This window comes from Pleurodeles waltl, chromosome 8 (assembly GCF_031143425.1).
Source record: "Pleurodeles waltl isolate 20211129_DDA chromosome 8, aPleWal1.hap1.20221129, whole genome shotgun sequence".
NCBI classification, from domain to species: Eukaryota; Metazoa; Chordata; class Amphibia; order Caudata; family Salamandridae; genus Pleurodeles; species Pleurodeles waltl.
Window position 1 is genome coordinate 671,111,410 of NC_090447.1, and position 16,083 is coordinate 671,127,492.

Consider the following 16,083-nt stretch of genomic DNA (forward strand, 5'->3'; position numbering starts at 1 on the left):
AATGACACGTGACAACCCTAAACCCACTGGCCCATGGAAAGGAAATTATTCTACTTGAAAAAAATGATAAAAATTCAACTTCAAGAGTGTATCTGCTGGCCACTTTGCTTTTGAGGAACGTGGGTAATGGGGAAAAAAACTGCAAAAGCAGGCTGCCCCAAATCCAATTATTACATATGGTTACAGTAAAAGAATGACTTACACTCCTCTTTGCACATGAATCGATCTTGTTTCACTGCAGAACCCAACTTGCTTCAGATCTGGAATTTCCTGATTTTTAATATCTATTAACTTCCCATTTTCTGCATCAGATTCATATAGTGTAACTGATGCCTCCAAAAAGTCCTAAAACGCAGAAAGAAGTAATAGTTAATATTTGTAGGCATTTCATTCGGTTCAGAACTCCTGCTCTCTGTTGGCCAGTAATACATGTAGGTTGCACAGTCTTTTGCACAAATAGTAGGAGACTGCAGAAAAATGAAAATCTCAACATTCTTAATTCTGCATCTGGTGCAGAAGGAGCACATTGTATCTGCTACAATAGGAATGCCAGGGCCCACCTCTGTGCATCCCTGAGGCCAATGATGATCGAAATAGAGCAGCAGCGGAGGAAGCTAAGCACTGTCCAAGCTTCTTGTAGAGCTGTGCTTCCAGTTCTATCAAGAAGTCGGAGAGGGGATGAAGTGGGTCTTTTACTTTTAAATCCAGGCCCTGCTGCTCTGTTTGACTCCTCACTAGGAATCATGCCTTGACACTTCTTATTTCCAGTGCTATATTCCCGACCTGCTACTGAAAGGTAGGAATTGCCATCAAATCAAGAAAAGTAAGCAAAAACAACCCAGTGTATTTTCTCTCTGCATGTGGGACAAAGTACATGTACTTGGCTGTGTTGTGAGTGAAAGTGAATGAGACTGACTGATGAAGAGAGTGAGTGTGTGTTATAGTGTTTGTGAGTCAATGAGGCACACTGAGTTAGAATCACTGGGAGAGTAAAAATAAGTGAGAGTGAGTGCATGGGCGTTAGTCAAGGAGTGTGAGCGAGTTAGAATGAGCTTGTGAGGGGCAGTGAGAGTTAGCAGGAATATGGGAGGGGGTAGCTGTCAGTGGTGCAGCAGGGTCTGCTGAACCAAGGCCCGGAGGACTACTAAATACCAATTACTAAAAAAAAAGCACATGAACACCAGGAGTCAAAGCAGACCCTCCCCTCTACATCAGCAGTTGTGAGATTCATTTAGTGTGAAAGAGTGAATGTGTGTAAAAGTATTTGTGAGTGAAAATCAGTAAGTGTCAGAGTACGTTTGTGTGTGAGTGACAGTGATTGGGAGTATGAGTGAGAATGGGTAAGTGATGGGAGAGTGTGAGTGAGTTGGAGGGATTGAGAGAATAAAAGAGGGAGAGGGAGTAACACAGTGCAAGTGAATAAGAGAGTGCTTGTTAAGCTTCTGAGTCTGCCCCTAGCCATGGAATACTTGAGATAATTCTGGGCTTATGTGGGCACAAAAAAGTAACATCTTAAAACTGGCATATTGTAGGTAAATTCCAGTATAAGTGATGTCACCCAAAGTTAATGCTGGCATATTGAAACCAATTAGTGGCCTTCGAGGGGGCCACTCAAGGCACACTGGGGGGTGGGAGCTGGGTTGGGAAGCAATCTATGAGAAAATGCTGACTGACATGCTAGAGGTAATTTTGCATATATGGGTCACTATGGTATATCTGCAACATCAAAGGCAAATTGTGGTACCTGCATAGTGTATGTAATTCTTGGCAAATTACTGGCATTGACATACTGGGGTAATTGTTATTATACAGGGTGACAGGATGGAAATTTTGATAAAAATAAAGTGAACCTGTGGTAAGCCTGATAGTGATAAAACACAACCTTGTTTTACAAAGTAACTCCGTCCAAGGCCAGATGTCCCTCTTCTGACTCAGATCCAAAACCTTTCCTAACCATCACAGACTAAGCACAAGTCTGTGCGGCGTGGCACTACTACCCACGGCCCTCATGAATTGAACTTTGGTGGGAGAAGGTGCGCAGTAATCCTGTTTTGGCTGATGTACTACTATTGAAGTTCTACTACTCGAAAATGCATTTGTTACAGCTAAAATAGGGTCACAGAATTGTCCAGATGCGAAAATGTCTCTTGCAGCTACCAACCAGCATGCCCTGCAGCAGGGATGAGTGGGCTGCTACACAATTACAGAGAAAAGTGAATGGCACACTGATACATTTACATGCAAGAGGTGAGTATTTCTGCAGCCGTATCCTGGGAGTTGAGTATTCCTCAACACCAGAAGACTACTGCATGGCAAAATTAGATGAAGAAGTAAATGTCTGCTTTCTTCCGTATTTCTGTTATGCGGTGCAATCCACATAGACATTGTGAAATGATGGAGTGCATCTGTTGTCTGTGCTCCCGTTACTGCCACCCCTCACTCGTGTTCCTCTGCCACTTTGTGGCCTATCTTATCTGTTTCCCCCTCTATTATAAATGTGTCACAATTTGTCACATCTTTTTGTTTCATCTCTATTTCTTCACTGTGTCACTGTCTTCGCGTCTCCAGTCTGTTATCCTTCTGCCATTCTCTCACCTCGTTTCATTGTTTTCCACCTTCTCTTATGAGTTTCTCATTATCATCCGTCTTTCACCCTCTTCTTTTCTTGTGTCGTTACCTGACCTCTACTTCCTGTGTCCACTTTTCATTACTCTTTTTACTGTGTCATATACATTTTGTTTTTATATAAATCATTTTATGAGCCCTCCTCCTGGAAATACCAGTAAAGTGATGGGTTTTTGGTCAGCCCCTAACACAAAGGCCCTCATTATGACTTTGGCGGTCTCTGAGCGAGACCGCCCGTCATATTATGGATACTGCCGGATTTCTGCCACACTTTGGGTGGATACCCAGCAGTAGCCATGCCGGCGGTCAGAGGCACCTGGGCCGTGCTACCACCTGCACCGCCCCGCCAGAAGGATGCCGCCAGCCATATTAAGCCCATTAATACAGCCTGGAGGGGCAATGCCCGTTCCCTGCTGAACGACCTCCTTGCCGGACAAGGTAAGTTGTACGTCCGACAGGGAAGGGGGGTGGTAAGTGGGAGGGTGGGGGTTGTGTGTGTGTGTGGTGTCTGCATGTGTGTGTGTGTGTGTGTGTGTGTGTGTGTGTGTGTGAATGCGTCTGTTAGTGTTGTGGTGTATGTTTGGTTGTATGCATGTGAGTGGATGCATTTATGAATGTTACAGTGAGTGAATGTCTGCATGTCAGTGTGTATGCGTGTGAGCATGTTAGTGTGTATGCGTGCCTGAATGCGTGTGAGTATGTGCAAGTGGATGCGTGTATGGAAGTGAAGGTGAACTGGTGTATGTGTGGTGCGTGTGTGTATGTATGTGGGGCGGAGGGGGGTGGGGAGGTGTTGGATGCTGTGACTTTAGGGGGGTTGGGAGTGGGGTGTGGGCGGTGCACTGCAACTTCAGGGGGCGTGGGGGCACTGTGGCTTTTACAGGGTGTGGGTGTCAGGTGATTGCTGGGGGGGTGGAGGGGGGAGCCATCTACCGGTGACAGGGAAGGAATTCAACAATGGTTTTCGTGGCGGTGCTCATTATGCTGCCAGCGGTCTTCTGTGGACCACTGGGTCGATGATGAACATCTCCGGCCTGGCGGTTCATACCACCATGGCGGTATGAGTGGAGATGTGGTGGGTTGCCAGCGGCCAACCAGCCACACTCAATGTGGTGGTATACACTGCAAGCCTGATACCGCCACAATGACCATGGCGGTGAAAAGACCACCAGGGTCATAATGAGGGTAAAGTATGCAGGAAAATTAACTCCTTTATCCCACTTTCTTTTTACATTTTTACTGGGACAACCCAGTACCTCTTCTTGTTGAGGAGCGTGCTTGCTCTCTGCACTGTAATTCAAGATATACATTTGTGCCTCACCATTTTCATCATTCACCAGTCCCACTGATAACTAGTCAAACTGCATCCTTCAAACGAAACTCTTAAAATCGGTACTGAGTTACAATGTGTGTTGTATTTTTAAATGGTGAGACGTGTCAAATATGTCCGAATTCTTTAAGTTGCGGCCTCACGTTTCTTAAAACAACATCGTTTAGTCTATGAATTAGACGACTTCAGAACTACAAGCAGTCTTTTAGGAGTAAGCCTAAAATTAAAATTTTGGTTTAACAAGGAGTTTTGTTCAGTTTAAAGGTCATTATTTTAAGTTTTTTTTATTTTAAACATGCTGTTTTTTAAGCAGGGCTATTAAAAGTAGGCATTGGATGGCTGAATTTAGACCAGAATTTTTATTATAACCTTTGATCATGTAAACAAATTATATGGCACCTGCAATTCGCCCTTTGATAGTATCTCCTTTAGCTAGTTCTGCGCCACAGCAACCATTCAGAATAGACCTAGGTGTTTAGGGGGTAGCAGTCCACAGATAGGTATGCCCCCTGGGATGTCCGGGGGATGTGGTAAATTCCAGGTGACTGTTCAATGGTTTTTGGGCTATTTTAGTAGTGGGTGGAGCTTAGGCCATTGGTTTAATCTTTTTGGGATATAGGCCATCATTTTAGGTTAGGTGACCTGATGGCTTTCAGGGAGGCTGGTGTAGGGAAACCTTTTCAGAGAGGGTTGCAGTGGGTGCCTGGGCATGTTCACTGTTTTATATATCCTCGTGGAATGTGGTGGCGGCAGGCAAGGTGTGTATGTACCTGGGGCCAGTCGCAATTTCAGCGTGTGGCTCCTGTTAGAAAAATCATGTGAGGGATGGGAAGGCCTGCGGCAGGTGGCAACTGGGAAGCAGCAGCAGGAAGAGTGCAGGTGGAGCTAAGGGCAATCAGGTGTCTTGTGCAGTGCAACAGTGCTGAGGTGATAGACGGGGTGAGGCAGAGCTCGGAGGAATCAGGAAAGTAGTGCGGGCCTAGAGCTGGACGGACCTGCACCGCCAGGACATCCTGTTGGCATGGGGCAAGGGCTTAAGGTAGAGTGGGAGGAGCTTGGTGGTTAGCGCATGGTGCACAACCACAAAATGAGCGGAAACTCACCCGGGGAGTCAAGAGAAGACATGGATAAGCTGTGGCAGCAGGTTTCCCTCAGAAAAAGGGAATAGATATCAAGGGCCTCACATGCCTTACTGTCACGGTGTGTAGGTGTGACAAGCCGGGGAAGGAATGAGAGCTGGGAGCAGAAGGTGAACTTGTTCCACCACAGGTAGGGAAGCTGGGCGGTGATAGGTAGGTGTCAGCCAGCCAAAGGCAGGCCTCTACCACCGGCAGTGGTGCGGTATATAGGTCAGTGGCAGCACTTTTGGATTGGAGTGAGGATGAAGGGTTAGGGTCAGCAAGAGGCAGTGTGTGTAGGCACATAGGCATGAGGAAAGAGGGCAGCAGGTTGAGGAGGTGAAGCAACCCAAGAGGATTTACTTCCAAAGGGGGTAGTTCGTAAGAGAGAAAATGGGCAAGTCTGATTAATACAGCTTTTATCCTGGCCCAAAGGGGGTTCCGTAAATTATTTTATGTCAGAGGATCTGGCCCGTGTTTCTTACTCTTTGGTAGATGTGGCAAAGTCAGTAGTAGAAAAGGTGGGCAGAAGAGCGGAAATGGCTAAGAGCGACATTGCGTTGGCCTTTTGGTTGCTCCTGTACATCTGGAGGATTTACTATGGCTGGGGATTCTAGTTAATGGACAGTAGAATGTGGACAAGACATTGCCAATGGGGTGCACAATATCTGGTGCCCTATCCGGGTGTGCTCATTCTTGCAGTGGTCCATGGGGCACGTTTATGTGACATGCTGTTTGGATGATTTTTTTCTTTGTGAGCGAACAGGGCTCGGCGGACTGCCAGCAGCCGCTGGAAAGTTCTCAAACGCTCATGGGGGACATCAGGGTCTCGTTGACCCCTGATAAGACCATTGGTTCTGTACCACTCTGACATTTCTGGGGACTGACCTTCAATCTGTGGCCATGGAAGTGCTTCTCCCAGAAGGCAAGATGTTGTTGATGAAGCTGTTGTTGGATACTATGCTGACAAATGTGAAACTGAAGTTGAGGAAGGTACAGGTGTTACTGGGTCATTTGAAATTTGCCTGTAGATTGGTGAGGCAGGCAGGACTTTCTGTAGAAGGCTTGGTATGTCACTGTCAGGCCTTTTTATTATCCATCATTGTTTCCGTTTGTCTGCAGGAGTGAAAGATGACTTACGGATGTGCCAATCCTTTCTGGAATCGTTCCCTTGCTTAGTCTATCAGATCTTTTCCGATGTGGCAGACGGAATGGGTTAGGAAAGTTGGCAGGCATAACTTGTATGGGGAAGTTGCTGTGGGGGGCTAGGAGCCTTGCACAGTAGAGCTGTGGAAGAGAATTTAGGATGTTTGGGCCAGGGGAGTGGGCTGTGCAGCATCTAAGAGAAAGCTGTTGACTTGACACTTGTTTGGCAAGGGTATACAGACTCTGCCCACGGTTTTCAGAAAGCTAAGGAGACTGAGCTATTTACCACATTGATGACATGGATGTTGTTGGGGAAATTTGGGTGTCGGAATTGTTAGGGTAAGGGGGTGCAATAGGGTGCAGTGGAAGAGGTGGTGACACGTGAGAACCTGTTGGAAGTATTGTTATGCAAATCAAAGACAGACCAGAGGGTGACCGGTAAGAAGGCATATCATGTAAGACTTTTGCTGCCTGGTATACTAGGGGAACAAGCTGCGGGCCAATGAAGGGGAGAGTAGTGGGGAGCATATTCTTACACAGAGATGGCCTAGGTTGCATTTCAGTTACTGGCAGTGTTCCGAAAGGCACTGGTGCACTTGGGGTGGCAGAAGGAGAGTATGGGGACACATTCTTTTTGTATATTGATAGCAATGGAGGCAAGCAGGAGAGGTTGGAATTGGACAGACATGCATCTGGGGTGGGGGTGGTCCTCTGACTGTTATAGGCGGTATGCGAGATATGACTAGGAGGATCGTTAAGATCAGGGTACAACGCAGGTTCAGTTCAGGGTCTGGAATTTGAGGACCTTTGCACCTGGATCATGGGGCATTCATTTGTTATGTGGGCGGAGAGTCAAGCAGCAAGGAGAGGCTACAGAGTTAATTTAGGATTCAACCCTTGGTTATTCTCAGTTAGTTATCATGGGAAAAGAGATATACATCGGAAAGAGTTGCTGCTGAGTCTGAATAGTTTTTTGAGGGGGCAGCAGTGTTCCGATGTGCTGGTAATTCATCTTTAGGAGAGTGATTTGGTGGTTGAGAAAGGTTTTAGCACTGGTGTGTGCTATGAAACAGGATTTGAGGGATATTAAACAGCAGAGGGCAGTGTGTTTTGTCCTTTAGATGGAGTTCATCACTAGCTGGTTTTGGCGTGAAGCTCACAGGCTGCAAGCTATTGACAAAGCCAGATGACGATCAACAGAGAAACAAGGAATTTTTGTAGAGGTTATGGTTTTGGTAGAATTGAGTATAGGTATTTGAGGTATGAGAGTGTGGATTTTGTTCATCAGAATTGAGTGCATCTTTCCCAATATGGCATGGATTTGTTACAGCTTCATGAGGTGTTTGGAATGAACCCAAAACATACATAGGTTTTAAGGGCCATGCCTGGTGGCGAATGGTGGGGTGGAGTTGGCAGAAAGTTATGAAGGGGGGGGAGAGGGGGCAGAAAAAGTCTGTCAGTGAGGCCTTTTTGTGAGTGGCGGTTGGAATGGGGTTCGCTAATTTTATTGTTTTTGCCATCTATAAACTAGGCTGAAAGGGAGGGAGTGAACAGGCTCACACTTGTACAAGGCAGTAAGAGAAAGATTACACTATAGGAAGTTAGTTTAGTTAAATGTTAATAGATGCAGTGATAAGTGGTAGGAGAAGTTAAAAGTCACAATTGCAGAAGTTCAGTACAGTAGGATGTAGATAGTTACAGGGTTACCGTAATGAGGGGCACATTTAGGGTTGGGGGAGTGGAAGCATATAGGTGACTATTTTGTATAGTGAAGCATTAGTTTTGTAAGGCAGAATGACTAGGATAATGTGTGAGGTGCGCCTGTTTCAATAAAAAGGCCTTTTTCACATACAAAATCACTGTCAGTGGTTTTTGGGGTACCTCTCTTACCCAATGCTAGCTGGTTTGAATGGCAATTAGTAGCACACGTGTTGCAATGTTTTGTTCTGTGGGACACCTTTATCTGCTACTTTTATAATCATTATGCAGGCAGTGAAAATACTTGTTTGAATGGGCATACTATTTCTCCTGTTAAACTAGAACGGTGAGTCATAACTTTGGAAAACAATCCGTTGACTCTTGTCAAGTGGCTGTGCCCTACAAAACCTCTTTTGACAGCTTAGTCTAATTAGGGAAAGGCTTATGCAAAGCAGTAGTTTGGACTCTCTCTGTTCATGGACTCGCTCTGTTCATACAAAGGAGGTTTCACCTCAGTTGCAAATGTCAATTATAGAGCTATACTTCACATATGGGCTAGCTAATGCTTTGGAATAAGTAGTACCGACAAAGCATAGATTTTGTCGTTGAAACTGATATAGCTGCCTTAATAGGTGTTACCGCTGAACCTAGGGAGAATTTACTATGCTTAACAAGCTTTGTCCATTGCTCAACTATTTTGTAGAATACTGCAAATAGAGTGGGACCTTTCATAGGAACTGTTTTATTACAGTTATATTAATTTGTTGGCAACAATGGCCATATGAGATAAACGGATTTGTGTTGCATTATTTGAATGCTCAGAGTAAAAACTGTCAAAAACAATGTAATAAGGTCCACTGATGGGTCGAACACACGTATCATCACAACTTTAACTGTAGCCAGTTACCGAGATAACTGCAATTATGCTATTATCTTTGCCAGTAACAACGTTGTTTGCTGAAAGTAAACCAATCTGCTCAACATAACTTATTTTAATTAAAAAAACTGGGACAGGGTAAGTGATTTATGGGCACAAAACAAGCGAAAAGAAAAAAAAAAACTGAAATCCGTAAACAGACACAAATGGTAGTAATACTCACAGCCTGTAAATACCGGAAAGACAGCACAGCATCGTTAACTCCACCCCAGGCATGCCAGTCAGCATATTCCCCTTCTTCTAGCAGGTACTGGCGCCCTTTGTATCTTTCATGGTCGTAGGCAACCCACCTAAATCACAAATTCACACAATGGCAAATAAGAAATTGAATACATTCATCACAGTCTTGTCAGTTCAAAAAGCATCTTGACAGGCCTGGAAATACATTAAATTCTATATTTAACAAAATGTAGATTTTTAGTATAAATCTTGAGACAATACAATGTGTGACTGGCGACCTTTTAAATTAAAATTATAGTTTTACATCTTAAACTATTTTAAGAATGACTGCTGGAATTGATTGCATCCATTTTACAGGTATACATTAGTGGGCTTGGGAGAAATAGTATACATTCAAAGTTGGTGTAATGTAAATTGTTGTACTGGTAATAAGTGCTTGTTGTTTATAGGTTCTACTAGGAATCACTACCATGAGTACCAGATCTGAGGATACACTGCTCTTTCTTTACAGCAGTGAAAAAATAAAAGTTGTTATTTCAGTTATGGCATCAATCAGGAAAATGAAGGCCCAGGATTCCAGAGATTTAAAAAAAAAAAACATCTTTATTGATTTATTACTGTAACAATGTAAGAACATGTCACATCTATACCACTGATATAACACAAGTGCACTATTCTAGACAAGACTTCAACTAATCATTCCCTTAGCATATTGCACATTCCAGGGAGTTCCACGTTTGGCTGCAAATGTCTTATGAGACATCACAAAATCCCCTCAATTTACCCCACACTTAATTATACTTGGCAGGACATCCTCGCATCTCATAGACCAACTTCTCCTGTTGAGCATATCAGTCTACCCTCCACCTGAACCTGGCTAGTGTCGGGGCTTTCTCTGATTTCCAATTGGCAGCAATGTCACGCTTCGCCATCAAGAACGCCGTCCCCAGAAAGGCATGGTCAGCCCTATTATTCCCCACTCCCTCCAGGACACCTAAAAAGATTGACAACTGAGCCATCCCCAATTCTACAGTCAGCACCCTGGAAAGATCAGGAGTCACCGCCTGCCAGTTATCTTCTATGCATGGGCAAGTCCAAAACATGTGGTAAAAATCAGCATTGGGTCGTGAGCAGCCGGGCAGGCAGAGTGGGCCAGGAGGCCAGCCTACTGCATTCTATCAGGGGTAAAGCATGTAGCATGCAAGTAGTATGTTTGTATTAGACAAAGGCGGAGGCTATGGTTTGACTCCTTGGGGCCATCAAGGCATCCCGCCAATCTTACTCCTGTATCTGCCCTAACCAACCCTCCTATCATCCTCTGAGACTCGTGAGGGATCCCATCATGTTGGTGATCAGGGTACAATATATTCAGGGCATCCCGCCCCTGCCCAGACCGCCCATCAGCACCTTCGCCTCCACTGGGCCAAACTCATGGAGGACTGTGCCAGCCTGGATATGGATACCCAAGGCATGTGAGTTGCAGGTATTTGTGGAATTGAGTATTTGCGAGAGAATACTGTTGTTGCAGCTCCTGAAAGGATAACAAGTGAGTGCCCGCCCAGACATTTCCCAAAAGTGAAATGCCTACGGTATCCCATTTGTGAAAGCCTTCCAGAGCAGAGACCTCTCAGAGCCATGCTCCCCGCCACATGGGGGTCTGTTGGGTGAGGTTTGCCTACCATCCTGTTTCCCACTAGGCTGCTCTCTACCCCGTAAGCGCCATCTTCATCACTTCAGGAATCTCCCTGGGAAGAGGGGCACCCTACAACAGCTCTAGGAGCTTGGGAAAAGTCAATGTCAGGAGTTCAAGCTGGTACATCAAGTCTGACCATCCACCTCCCAGCCAGTCGTTAAGTACCAGTAATTGTGTGGCTTGATAATAAAGATATTGGTTGGACATTCCCAAATCACCTTCATAGATGTCGCACTCAGAGATGTGAAATGCAATTCGGGGGCGGGAGTTATACTACAGAAATTACCTTGTCACTGAGTCCATTTCCCTAAACCATCGTTTGGATAGCTGATGGGGAAATTTCTGGAGAAGGTAAAGAAGGCGAGGTAGTATCATCATCTTGAATAGGGCTATTCTCCCCAGAACATTAAGAGGTAGGGTTTGCCATCTTCTAAGGTCTTCCCTAATCTTGCAGTTGAGCGGTGTAATGTTGAGGGACTATGCCAGTTCCGGCACTAGGGCAATAGTGATACCCAAATATCGGAAGCTATTACTCTGAACAGGGATATGGTCTGGCCCATCATCGCAATCTATTGCGGGGTGCAGCGGATCCAGCACAGATTTGCTCTTTGTTACGGGTCAGGCTTGAGGCTTCCGAGAAGAGATGCACAAGCTGTAGTCACCGGGGCCCGCCACTGGCTGGATTGGCCAGGTATAGGAGTACATCGTCAGCGAAGCGGTCATCCCATCTGGTGGCCCAAGCCCAGCCGCTAACAAGCAGGTCCTCGCTTATGATCTTCACCAGTAGTTCGATCGCTAAGACAAAAAGAAGTGGGGATAGCAGACAAGCCTGACGAGTCCCACGATGGATAGAGAAGGGATCTGAGACTACTCCGTTTACCTGCACTCGGGTTAGAGTAGAGGAGCTGCACCAGTCTCTGATACCTAGGGCCGATTCCTGCTTTTATTAGCACCTGGGAGAGATATGATCAATCAACAGTGTGAATGCTTTTTCGAAGTCTATAAGGAGCAGCACCAACTGTGGGGCAGAGCACGGCGGTAGGCCAGAGCTGCATGAAGCCCCTGGAGGCAGTGCCGTGTACTTTTGTCTGGCATAAATCCACATTGATCTGGGTGGATTAGAGAATGTAGCACAGTCTTTTAGCCTGGTGGCCAGTATAGTGGAGAAAATCTTGACTTCAGTGTTGAGGGGCGAGATGGGGCGATAGCCAGAACTGCACAGTGGTGTGGTCGGGACTTCGGAATCACTACAATCACGACTTGGTCAAGTTCCAATGGGAAACTTCTTGTTTGCTCAGCTTCAGCATATAGATTTAACAAATGTGGGGCTAGCTGATCCCTAGAATTGCCATAGAATTCCACTGGGAAACCTTTGGGGCCCAGTGTCTTGCTGGGGCCAACGAGGAGATAGCAGCAGAGATTTCATTCAGTATAATGGCTTCATCCAGGTTCTCCCGTCCTGTGACAGAGATTTGGGGGGAGGACAACATCACTTTGAATCGGGGCCTCCAAATCCAAAAGGGGTCGCAGTCACTCCACATAAAGCCCAGCACAGTAAGTGGCAAAGCCCTGGGCAATGGACCGTGGCGTCTTACAAGAGCTGCCCGAGTTGTCAATGATTTCGGGGACAATGCTGCCATATAGAGCCTGGGATGCCAGCCAGTACAGCTGCTTGTAGTTCTTGTCCTCCTACCGATATATTCAGGCAGTTGAGGCTCGCCACAAGTGCTCCACAGATTCAAGATTAAGATGAGGGATGTCTTTCCTAATCAATCCCAGTTGCCTGGTAATAGTGGCATAGTTGGTAGGAGAGAATTGCATTTCAAGCCGTAGCACCCGGGCCTCAAGTTCCCCCACCTGTGGCTCTTAGAGCACACTCTCACCCTGAGTAGAAGCAGAGCATGTCCTCAAAGGGTGGTCTTGCAAGCAGCCCATAGAGAGCCCAACGATCGCACTGAGGCAACTTTATGTGCAAAACAGTGTGTGAGTTCCTCATTCAGGGCCTGGACATGGGCGTCGTCCTGAAGGTGCCAAGCATTCAGCCGCTACATGGGGCGCTGGGTCCTGTCAGGGTCAGCTATCTGCAGGAGAAGTGGCACATGAAATTCCATGTGAGAGTATCTGCATGTCCGTGACCAAGAGGACGTCAGGGGTTGGCATGAAGAGGAGATCTATTCTTGCATGCGTATGATGCGCTGCTGAGGTATGCGTATATTACCTTATTCTTGGGTGCCAAACCCGCCAAACATCACAAAGGTCCAGATCATCCACCCAACGGTGCAGCTGTTTGGCTCGGGTGCTCCGACCCACTGACAGGGTTGCCAGAGGCATACACTTCCAGCTTCATAACTGCGGTGAAGTCACCACCCAAAAGTGTCAATAGGGGCGGGGAGAATTGTTATATAACTTCTTGGAGAGTATCTAAGAACCGCTCCAGTGCACCTGGGGGGATATATACACTCAAAAGTTGAACCGGTTTGCCATTAAGTGACCCAGACACAGCCACATATCGACCCTGCAGGTCTAGCTTAACTGTAGTGGTCACCATGGACAGCGAGTGATGAAGCAGTACTGCTACTCCCATGTATCCCCTGGAAAAGCCTTCATGTTATACCCTATTGTATCTACCACGCAAAAGCATGGGGCATCAAGTGCCCATCATGTGCATCTCTTGGAGCAACAACATCAAAGGGGTGAAGTGACGGATGGCATTGATCACATCTAAGAGGCTGCTGACATTCCAAGAAATAACTCTTTCAAGGAGCCCAGGAGTGTGCAAGGGTGCAGTATTTTATTGCATTTAAGACTTCACATGTGTTAAGGGTCACAAAGGTAATAGGCCCGCGGGCCGAAGTCCCTCTATGAGAGTGCATATAAAGGAGTCCTAATGGCATAACGTAACCTCCTAAAAGAAAACTGTTAATACATAAGAAACACAATTGTGACTTACTCTCTAAACTTAATGCAAATACTTTCTCAATCTCCCCCCAACTGCCCCAACCCCAGACTTCCATCCCTGAAGCATCTGTCGCCCAAGAACACAACCTCCAACACAAAACAAAGGTGTCCATAATAGGTGTGGAGCGGTGGACCCATCCATAAAGTAGGAGTTCTGCAATGAAGCCCGTCACACCTGCATTGTCTGCCAGGGGATCTCCCTCCATATACATGGGATCGCTGTTGATCGCTCGCCCTATAAGGGGGAGGGAGTTTGGCTAAGGCAGTAGATTGCTTGGTCTGGCAATAGCTGCTCCCCCTTCGCACAACCGGATGGGTCCAGCCCCAGGAAAGACAAGAGCCCGCGGGGTCTGCCCCAGGCGACTGAGACGCACCGCTCTGTTTTCTCCGGCGGGACTGAGTGCAACCCCACCTGCGTCTCGGCCCCAGCGAGCTGCCTCACCTGGGCTGTGGGGGACCCCCTGGGTGGGGTTCCCCTCGGACAACATGGTGTTCCTCAGTGAGCTAGTCCCAGGCAGTCTCTGGCAAGTCAAAGAAAAAGGATTTTCCATTCAGCAGGACCTTGAGGCGTGCGGGGAGCAAAAGCATATAGGACAGCCTCATCGCTGTGACCGTTTGCTCGACAGCTTCGTATTAGCGGCGATTATTCTGTACCTCACACATATAGTCAGGAAAATTTAGAATTTTTGAGTTTTCCCACTGAAGAACAGGCTGCGCTCTGGCTTCTTTAAAGATGACATCTCGGTTTTTAAAATTAAGGAACCTTGTGATTATTGGTCTCCTTTGCCACCTCAGAGGAGGCCTAGGTGCTAGTGTTCTATGGGCCGGCTCAGCTGCAAACCAGGAGAGAGTGTATGGTCTGGCAGCCAGGTTCGAAGCCATTGTTCCAAAAACCCAGTGGGCTGGGTCTTTTTTGTCCCCTCTGGGAATTCCCCGAAGTGCAGGTTATTGCATCTGGAGCAATTTTCAGCAGCTTTGGCCCTGTGATGAAGTTCGCCTGTGTGGGTCAGCAGCTAGGCAACTTTAGTTTTAAGGTCCGTGACCTGATCCTCCAAAGCTGAGACACGGTCTTCCACCTCTCTGATGAGGCCCACTGCTGTCCGCACTTCACCAATCTTAGTCTCTACGACTTGTTGCGAGGACTGAATAGCCTGCATGATGGTGTCTAGCCTCTCTACCACGGGGTTCCCCTGCGTCGCAGTGCTAGTTCCCTGAGGGCACGTCTGGGTAGTGAACTGATCAATACGTTGCTAGGACACTGGTGGCTGTCTACTGAGTCTATCTTTCCTGCAGCTGGGTGAACCCAGGTGCTGTGGACCTAATGCAGTATTGCTTTGTTACTGCGCCAATGGTGGGGCCATCTAGCAACGACTACCAGGGGGTTTTAGCTCAACCTCCTATACCACAGCTTTGCACTTGGAAGTATTCGTTTTGCCCTTTTCAAGGGAACGGTCTCTGCTCTGGAGGGTTTGCGGTTCCAGTCCAGCGGCTTGTGCTTTTGTGTGTCGACAAAGGATAAGAAGTGGGTGGGGCCCAGGATCACCCCGGATCAGTCACCCCATCTGGCCGCCCCTTTCTCACGCCAACAGCTCCTTTGGGTTTAACTGCGGGCCTATGGCTTTATTTTGTCCATGCAATCCAGTTCTGGCCAGCCAGTGCCACTCACCAGTAAGTTGGATGGGTGTCCGTTTGGGCTCGGTGGTTGTCATCGATCTCAGGCACATCACCATGCAGGCCATAGTGGTAGGAGACAATATGCAGCGCCCCCCCTCTCTGAAGTGGGGCGCCAGAACAGCCTGGCTTCTGTCTCGCGCCAGAGCGTCCTTCTCTCTGATCTCTGGTGTTCGCCCACGTAACCAGGACACATCGGGTCTCTTGGCCCCTCTCCGGCCCGGCTGCGGACCAAGTACTCACCCTGGTCCGTTCTCTGCTTCAGGCCCAGCGAAGAAAGCACACGGACCAATGCCTCACCAGGCACCTCTTCGTCATGGCCCCGCTATCGGCTGGGCCTTTCGTCTCCCTCGGAGGGGAGGGGGTGGAATCACCACAGTCTTACGTTTTGCAGGTAGTCAGTCTCTCCCAGCCACCTCTCGAGCAGCCTAGTCTACATGTGCAAATTGTCACGCATCACATCTCGGCCGCTCTCACCAGTCATGAAGCCTCAATCGGGCACTGCCGCTTCGGTCTCTGGCCTCTTGGACAAAGCGATCCCCTTCTGAGGTGCCCAGAGGGGGTTTAGTCGCTCCAGTAGGGGCGCTGGATGCGAGGTATCAGGGCTGGCAGCAGCGGATGACAGAGGTGTCCGGAGCACTCTTAAAGTGTGACCACCATCTTGACGTCCAAAGCCATGCCAGGATTCCAGAGATCTTAGAAAGGTGGCAACAGGGTGAACATCCAT

The 16,083-nt window shown here is 47.3% G+C and overlaps 1 protein-coding gene across 2 annotated transcripts in view; it reads right to left on the reverse strand.

Moving 5' to 3' along the window:
• The window catches only part of CRYBG3 (crystallin beta-gamma domain containing 3), a 1,300,096-nt gene that overhangs the window by 616,299 nt on the left and 667,714 nt on the right, over nt 1-16,083 (reverse strand). For both annotated transcript variants that reach the window (XM_069204785.1, XM_069204786.1), the window contains 2 exons: nt 9,018-9,144; nt 203-345 (listed from right to left, as the gene is read on the reverse strand). In XM_069204785.1, the coding sequence (XP_069060886.1) occupies nt 203-345; nt 9,018-9,144 (270 nt within the window). The remainder of the gene's footprint in view (nt 1-202; nt 346-9,017; nt 9,145-16,083) is intronic.